Raw genomic sequence first — 9,179 nt, 5'->3', positions numbered from 1 at the left:
TCATATCGTAGGTGTCCCTGATGACAAATCTCTTGACAGGCCTTTTATAGTTACAGTTTTCCATGAGATACAAGTAGTAACATACGCATAACATAAAAGATTAAAAGTCTCAAAGTTTCCTCCTTGTCCACTTCAAACTCATTCTGTCATAATTTCATCAGGGATCATCAGTGGTGTGAAATCTCAGGGTGATTTAGTCTGTCAGACACAAACTAAGTCCCTGCATTTGATCAGCTAAAGCCATTTCAGCCTAGCTGCAACTGGTGGGGCACTGAACTGCAAGCAGTGTACCTCATGTTAAAGATGCCTTCAGTTCCTTTATACTGGATTCAAAGTATCAGCACAGTTTGTGTGTTTCTCTTTGTTTTTCTTACACAGGTGTAGTCAAAGCTGCCACCTTTCAACTGAGCCTCTCTCTCATAGTTTGGTGTGTGTGCATGTTGGAGTGTATGTGTGTGTGTGAGAAAGAGTTCATTAAGCTTTTTAAGTTTGTATGCTTGTTTGCGTCTTCACTGTCGTCACTGCTGTCACTTTCTGCGCCTCCCACAGGCCGAAGCCCCTCCCCCTCCCTCTCTGTCAGTATAAAGTGTGGTCTCCCCTCTCTCTCACATACTAAGTCACAGCCTCATCAGTGGAGCAAAGCTCAGCATCTTCAAATCATCCTCTTCTGGTTTACTTCAGCAGCTGCAGGTAAGGATAAAAAAAAAAAAAAAAAAAAAAAAAAAAAAAAAAGCTCTGCAGTTTATTTTGCTTTCCTGTCACGGGGGGACACCCACTAATGCTTTGCTAAGGTGACCAGAGGGAGTTTCTCTCATTTTCCGTTATCTATATGTCTGAAAATGAGAAAACTTTAGAAAACTGGAGCCTGAACTGTTATCCATATAGATAGTTATCTATATAACGGTTTTTTCTTTTACCTTTTTATTGATTACCTGCTTCATTTGAGTTTATTTAAATTTAGGCTTTTACTATTATTTTCTTTCCTGTTTAGCTCAGTGATTTGTGTCTTTAAAGGAAATAAAATAACATTCACACAAGCAACAAAAATGGAATTACTGTCAAAATATGCAATATTTATGATAAAAAGTGTTTAAAAGTAATAGAAAAGTAAAAATAGATCCATTTTGACGTGAAGGAGAATTATTTAGCTGCCAAATTTCTGACATTAGGAAAACATTAGAAATTAAATTTTTTAACTCTGTGTTTGTGTTTTCAATTTTCATGCATAAACTGTTGGTTCTGTGCATATTATTTGTCTGTTGTTGTGAATATTATTATTATTCCAAGGGTTGGAATTAAAAACAAAAAAGTTGTAAAGAAATTTCCATAGGAGTTCATATTTACATATCTCATCAACTTAGCAGTGACATGCATTTGCTTCATTTTCTCTGAGGAGAAGAGAGCTGTCACATACATTACATTACCACATCATTACCAGCCCACTGAATAATGAATGAGAGACAATGACCAGCTGCTAAAAGGAATTATATTAGCATCAGCACAATGGCTATTTACACCACCACTGTGTCAGTTTAAACAAATTATTCAAACCAACCGTTTCACAGTGATAAAATTACAGAACAAGAAATTCTCCCATTCATTTGGTTTAAAGCTGCAAAGGGGGGCCGATTTCAGCTCAGTTAGCTCAGCTGCACATCTGTAATGAGAGAGTTTGACCAGGGAACAATAACTAAAAGACGTTCTGGGCAGTGATGAACACAAAACAAAATGTTTTCTTTGTTTTTGTACCACTGCAAAGTTACAGCCCTGCATGTGTTTTCCTGTATATGTGTGCTGTAAAAAGATCACTCCTTGGCTTAATAAAAAAAATCAACACAAAGCGAGAATCAGCAGAGTGCTGCAACACTGAGACAGACTGAGGCAATGAGGCTTTTGAATTATTGGAGATTGAAAGCCCCCCAAGCAGCTTGGGCTGTTGGTTTTATCTAATTGGATTTTTTCCTTTGGAAGAATTTTCTGGAATAAAACATCATTCATCGCAGCTAATATGCTGCTTTGGCAGACTTCAAGACAAAAAACAATATTAGATAATTATTTAAACTGAAAAAAAAAGCTCTTTTTTACACTGATGTACACCTGTTCTTTAATAGATGAAATATGCAAAATCTAAGTAGATTATATTCAAATGTCTATAAATATATGTATGGTATTGAATATATATGTTCATATGATAATAATATTACATAGAAAATGAGGGGTTAAAAAGGTTTAGTTTCTTTATTCAGTTTTCCATTATAGCTACTGGTGGTTCCACAAACTTTATTGTGCTCTTAATATGAGCAAACATAATACATTGACTCAGTGCGCCACTGCCTCTCATGTGAATCCTGTTCAAAAACAGCACACAAATCAACATTATAAATATAAAGACAGTCATTCCAAACAACACACAGCTACCGAGCATATACATATAAAACTGTCCTGTCACTCCGGCAGAGTAGGGTAGTATTTATGAAACATAAAATGATATTTGCTGTAGTTTCAGGCAGAACCATTAAAGCGCCGTCTCTTTCTCAGCCGATGTGTTTAAATGACCTGAAATTGATTTATTGCTGCTTTCTGCAAAACCAATATTGCCCACGTTGGTTTATTTTCCCTCAACAAGCTGAAGGGAGACAGTGAAAGAGAGAAGAGGACAGATGAGAGACAGTAAAGAGCAAATAAAGATCTAACAGGAAAAGGAGCCGAGTGTAAGTACTGGGTTTGTTTAACTGTTCTCTCTCTGTCTCTCCGTACAGCCATGAATGTAGGCATCTGTGTTTGTGTTATCCTGGCTGCTTTGTACAGTGGTTCCCTGAGTCTGCCTTCACAATCAATTGTAAGACACACACACCCACCCACGCACACACATTCACTCACATTATATGTACAACACACCATCATGTGATACCGATCTGTACACTGAGTACAAGTCAAATTAAGGGAAGTGGCACATGACACTGATTACACACATTAAGTGCCTCCACACATTATATTTCCCATCTTCCACTGGAAGACACACATATTCATATTTCTTAAATTTAAAAAATGTAATTATATATTCAAAAGAAACTATCTATGTAATATATAGAAATATTGTGTGTGTTTTTTAATGTGTTAGTGCATAAATGGGTTACTTTTTCCACAGACAGCAGAGAGAATGGCTTTGGTTTCAGACAACGGATCCCTCCCTTCTCCCAACCTCAAACGGCAGGCTCGCTCAGCTCCAGCGCCCCACTCAGGGCATCTCGCCAATTACAACCAGCCCCAGGAGGATGCAGACACTCCAAACAGTCTGAGCCAACTTCTGGCCAGGCTCATCTCTAAGAAAGGTGCGATCAGACGTATGACGTGCGTTACAGGACAGGAGAGAGAAAGATGGAAAGAGAAAATGAAATGATGCCTTTCTCTTTAGTCATCTCATCTCATTACGTACTCATATTTCCCTCTTCCCCACATCCGTCCTTCTGCAGCCTGCGTTCATTCATGCTGTGTTTCAGTCCCACCATCTGGCATCTCCCACCTCCCTCTGGCCTCCTCTCTTCATCTTTCCATGCTTGCTACTCCCCATCTAACATTTCCGTCCGCGTCCTCCATCATTTCCTCCCTTTAGTCGTCTGCCTACCTCCTGACCTCGCTGTCTGCTCCCTCTGTCACTGTGCATCGCTTTTTGTCTTTCAAGCAAACACTGTGTGACTATGAGACCTGCTGAGCTCACAGACACAAATAGAAACACAGCGAGTCAGCACGAGTTAGTTCAACAGTCTCATTTGGAATATATACCGTAGATTATCATCGTACAGTATGTGTAGGCAAAAAAAGAATCACAACAGTAGTTTAATGAGTGTTTTTGTTTTTCTAAATCCATGTCTCCTCTAGGCTCGACCTACCAGACCAGATCCTCACTCACCAGCAGAGCCAGTGGTCTCGCCCCCAGCCACAGGATAAAGGACAGAGATTATCTTGGCTGGATGGACTTCGGACGACGTAGTGCAGAGGAGTATGAATACTAGTCCTCAAGGCACTGCTTTGTTACTTCGAATGCTGAGCCCAAACCCCCAAGATCTCCAGTTAAAGTTGGGAAAAAAAAATCTGAAGCCCTTTTCACACTGCACTTTCTGTAAACCAGGGCTGACTATACTAGTAAGAGGCATATTTCAGCACATATCCTATAATCTGTGAACCACAAAACTTAGAAGGATAATATTCTATACAGTATGTTTGTTGTCGTTAAGACCAAAGCCAGCAGTGCTTGTCCATCCCTCAGTGCTTTCTCTTTTCTCTCAGCCTGTCTGTGATTTGGACAGAAAATGAGTCAGAAAAAAGTTTGTTTCATGGAAAAAGAGGTGCTTTGATTTCTTACAGTATGCGGTCATTTCATTAAATTTAAAAACAAAAAACAGAATTACAACACTGATAAAGCTACATGAGATGCTACATGAGCATCATTCATAGACCACCTGTTATAAAAACAAGAAAACACGAATGTTTCAGAAATCTGTCAAAAAACTGTAAATAAAGTAATTAAGCGTAACATTCAACAATTAAAACAAAAGTTTCTGTTCAGGAATGCAAGTAAATAACTGTAATTTGGCATCTTAATCAAATAATAATAATGTGCTTTACTTTTTTTTTTTTTAGCTTTTTTTGTAAAACAGTAAATTTGAAAAATCCCGGATAACAACAATAATTATATTTTAGCAGTAAAAATATCATTTTGATTAAAAAGCTTGCACCTACTGGTGGATTAGCCATTACCAAAAAATTGCAAAAAGCTTAACAGCCTTTAAATATATTTCCATTGATAAAAATCAGTGTCTCAGGATACAGGTAGATGTAATTTAAAGTAGTGTTAAAATGTCTAATTTTACTGACACCTAAGAATGTATCTGTAGCCTTTCAATGAGCCTCTAAGGTGTCTTTGACAAAACGCTGCAGACGTGTGTATCGTTTGTATCTTTGAGTGGTACGGTAATTCATTTCAATTTCATCAAAATACACAACAAAAATTTTTGTTTCATGTCTTCAGCATTCACACTAAAAATATCCTTGACTTGAATGAAGAGCAGCTGCAGCGAACCCTGGGCTCAAACTGTGCAGTGTGAAAAGGACAAAATCGGTTTTGAAAGCACGCAGTGTTGTCTGTATGATGCTTGGGAGTCTCCCCAGCTCTGCATAATGGACTTCAATGGCAGACACAATAAAATCAGGATGGTGCGGATATTAAATCTACAGATTAGAAGGCTTTGTTCTTTTTTTGTTTTTGAAAGACCTTTATTATATGTATGCACTATTAAAGGTTACGTCTCTGTATTAAATCATATGTTTCTACAAACTTTCACATTCAGTAAAAGTCCAAATAAAGCTTTGTTTTCCTCCAATGTCAGCAAGAAAGGCAAATGCCTTATTTTCAGTCTCATGATGTTATGCTTTGGGGGCACAGTTGGTGGCATATCCCAAGGACTTCATGTAGCTGCTGCCCATATGAGAGCAGTTCTATTATATATTAGATATTAGAGCATATACTCGTAGTATTATATTTGAGTGCCACAGCAGAATAACAATAGATGCCTGTCTTTTAATGAGCATTTGGTGTAACTCACTGGGGCTTCTTTCAGCACATGAAAGCCAAGACACTTTCATTTGTGCACATTGTTAGCAAAAATCCAGCTGTCCCAGGATTAGCAGTGGGACAAATGAGCTGGTTTACAGAAAAGGGCATAATTTAAATAAGACTTCAGTCTCAAAGAACTCATTTATGCCTTTAAAGGTGTTTGTGTAACACACTGGAGTTCATGACTAGGGATTAATTAAAAGGGATTATGTTGTTAGTCTTAACTCAATGATGTTAGAAGAGTTCCATGAAATAAATAAAAACATATATTAAGCCCTGAGTCTGCATAGAAACTGTTTCTAAATAAATTTGTGCTTGATGTAAATCTTTGTGTGTGAAACTGGATGTAAGTAATGTAAATATACATATGTTTCTGCTGGTTTGTATACAAAATACACATCTTACGTTTGTCTAATAAGCTAACATTTATTTTGGCTATTCTGACTTTTGGCCAATATGCACTTTAATCATACTCTGGATCTTGTCCTAACATATGGCATAGAAACTGAAGACTTAATAGTATTTCCTGAAAGCCCCCTCCTGTCTGATCATTTCTTAGTAACATTTACATTTACTTTAATGGATTACACAGCAGTGGGGAATATGTTTTATTACAGTAGAAGTCTTTCTGAAAGTGCTGTAACTAAGTTTAAGGATCTAATTCCTTCATTATTATGCTCTTCAGTGCCAACACAGTACAGAGCAGCTACCTAAACTCTGCTCCCAGTGAGGTCGATTATCTCTTTGGATACTGTGGCTCCTCTGAAAAGGAAAGCTTCAAATCAGAAGTGCCTGACTCCGTGGTATAATTCACAAACGCACAGCTTAAAGCAGATAACCCGAAAGCTGGAGAGGGAATGGCGTCTCACTAAATTAGAAGATGCTCATTTAGCCTGGAAAAAGAGTTTGTTGCTCTATAAAAAAGCCCTCCGTAAAGCTAGGACATCTTACTATTCATCATTAATTGAAGAAAATAAGAACAACCCCAGGTTTCTTTTCAGCACTGTAGCCAGGCTGACAAAGAGTCAGAGCTCTGTAGAGCCGAGTATTCCTTTCACGTTAACTAGTAGTGACTTCATGGATTTCTTTACAAATAAAATTTTAGACATTAGAGAAAAAATTATTCATAACCATCTCAAAGATTATTCTTCATGTTCGGCTGCTTTCAGCACTGCTGGTATTTGTTTAGACTCTTTTGCTCCAGTTGATCTTTCAGAGTTAACTTCAATAGTTACTTCCTCCAAACCAGAAACATGTTTGTTAGATCCCATTCCTACTAGACTGTTCAAAGAAGTCTTTCCATTTATTGATGCTTCAATCTTAAAAATGATCAATCAGTCTTTATTAGTTGGCTATGTACCACAGGCCTTCAAGGTGGCTGTAATTAAACCATTAATTAAAAAGCCATCATTTGACCCAGCTGTCTTAGCTAATTATAGGCCAATCTCCAACCTTCCTTTTCTCTCAAAGATTCTTGAAAGAGTAGTTGTAAAACAGCTAACTGATCATCTGCAGAGGAACGGTTTATTTGAAGAGTTTCAGTCAGGTTTCAGAATTCATCACAGTACAGAAACAGCATTAGTGAAGGTTACCAATGATCTTCTTAGAGCCTCTGACAGTGGACTCATCTCTGTTCTTGTCCTGTTGGACCTCAGTGCAGCTTTTGATACTGTTGACCATAACATTTTATTACAGAGATTAGAGCTTGCTATAGGTATTAAAGGTACTGCACTGCAGTGGTTTGAATCATATTTATCTCATAGACTCCAGTTTGTTCATGTAAATGGGGAGTCTTCTTCACACACTAAGGTTAATTATGGAGTTCCACAGGGTTCTGTGCTAGGACCAGTTTTATTTACATTATACATGCTTCCCTTAGGCAGTATTATTAGAAAGCACTGCATCAATTTTCATTGTTATGCAGATGATACTCAGCTTTACCTATCAATGAAGCCAGATGATGCACATCAATTAGTTAAACTGCAGGAATGTCTTAAAGACATTAAGGCCTGGATGACCTCTAATTTCCTGCTTCTAAATTCAGATCAAACTGAAGTTCTTGTTCTCGGCCCCACAAATCTTAGAAACATGGTGTCTAACCAGATACTTACTCTGGATGGCATTACTTTGGCCTCCAGTAACACTGTGAGAAATCTTGGAGTCATTTTTGACCAGGATATGTCCTTCAATGCACATATTAAACAAATATGTAGGACTGCTTTTTTGCATTTGCGCAATATTTCTACAATTAGAAACATCCTTTCTCAGAGTGATGCTGAAAAGCTAATTCATGCATTTATTACTTCTAGGCTGGATTATTGTAATTCATTATTATCAGGCTGTCCTAAAAGCTCCCTGAAAAGCCTTCAGCTGATTCAAAATGCTGCAGCTAGAGTACTGACAGGGACTAGAAAGAGAGAGCAGATTTCTCCCATATTGGCTTCTCTTCATTGGCTCCCTGTTAAATCTAGAATAGAATTTAAAATCCTTCTCCTCACATACAAGGTCTTGAATAATCAGGCCCCATCTTATCTCAAAGACCTCATAGTACCATATCACCCCAACAGAGCACTTCGCTCTCAGACTGCTGGCTTACTTGTGGTTCCTAGGATACTTAAGAGTAGACTGGGAGGCAGAGCCTTCAGCTTTCAGGCGCCTCTTCTGTGGAACCAGCTTCCAGCTTGGATTCGGGAGACAGACACCCTCTCTATTTTTAAGATTAGGCTTAAAACTTTCCTTTATGATAAAGCTTATAGTTAGGGCTGGATCAGGTGACCCTGAACCATCCCTTAGTTATGCTGCTATAGGCCTAGTCTGCTGGGGGGTTCACATAATGCACTGTTTCTTCTCATTCACCTTATTTACTTTGTTTATACTCCACTCTGCATTTAATCATTAATTGATATTAATCTCTGGCTCTCTTCCACAGCATGTCTTTCTCTCCCCTCAGCCCAACCGGTCGCGGCAGATGACTGCCCCTCCCTGAGCCTGGTTCTGCTGGAGGTTTCTTCCTGTTAAAAGGGAGTTTTTCCTTTCCACTGTCGCCAAGTGCTTGCTCATAGGGGGTCGTTTTGACTGTTGGGTTTTCTCTGTATTATTGTAGGGTCTTTACCCACAATACAAAGCGCCTTGAGGCGACAGTTTGTTGTGATTTGGCGCTATATAAATAAAATTGAATTTAATTGAATTAACTTGCCAGTTCAAGTGTCCATGTTACAACAGAAATCTTTCACCAGCTCCACTGACAGCCACAGAAAATTAGTCCACTGTTGCAAATGATAACATCTAGACCAGAAAAGTTAAAGTTTAAAAAAAAAAAAAAAAAGGTACACTTTAAAATATGAAAATGCTGTGAATTAAAAATCTCAGGTTCTTCACCCTCACATAGTTTACTTAAGTGACTGACTTAGACATTAGCTAATGGGGAGTAATAATGTTAACACCAGGCCAGAAACATCATACTTGCGTTTACACCTCCCACAGGATACCCCGAGGGTGGCGGTTGAATGCCTTCTCCAAGACCACAAAACACATGTAGACTGGATAGGCAAACTCCCATGCACCC

General features: G+C 38.3%; 1 protein-coding gene across 1 annotated transcript; it reads left to right on the top strand.

Moving 5' to 3' along the window:
• The first annotated feature begins 558 nt into the window (after nt 1-558).
• ccka (cholecystokinin a) lies at nt 559-4,589 on the top strand. The gene is made up of 4 exons (XM_030750355.1): nt 559-690; nt 2,760-2,839; nt 3,149-3,332; nt 3,880-4,589. Exons 2-4 carry the CDS (start codon nt 2,762-2,764, stop codon nt 4,011-4,013), a joined length of 396 nt encoding a protein of 131 aa, XP_030606215.1. The 5' UTR covers nt 559-690; nt 2,760-2,761; the 3' UTR covers nt 4,014-4,589.
• The last annotated feature ends 4,590 nt before the right edge of the window (nt 4,590-9,179 follow it).

The sequence above is a fragment of the Archocentrus centrarchus genome, chromosome 16 (assembly GCF_007364275.1).
Source record: "Archocentrus centrarchus isolate MPI-CPG fArcCen1 chromosome 16, fArcCen1, whole genome shotgun sequence".
Classification (NCBI taxonomy): Eukaryota; Metazoa; Chordata; class Actinopteri; order Cichliformes; family Cichlidae; genus Archocentrus; species Archocentrus centrarchus.
The sequence above is the reverse complement of the archived record's forward strand: the minus strand, read 5'-3'. Positions and strand labels throughout refer to the sequence as shown.

Excerpts from the sequence above, each read along its gene's own strand:
- ccka (XM_030750355.1), top strand. The coding sequence starts at position 2,762 with ATGAATGTAGGCATCTGTGTTTGTGTTATCCTGGCTGCTTTGTACAGT. Across the intron at positions 2,840-3,148 it reads GTCTGCCTTCACAATCAATT|ACAGCAGAGAGAATGGCTTT; the intron begins GTAAGACACACA and ends CTTTTTCCACAG. Across the intron at positions 3,333-3,879 it reads CAGGCTCATCTCTAAGAAAG|GCTCGACCTACCAGACCAGA; the intron begins GTGCGATCAGAC and ends TGTCTCCTCTAG.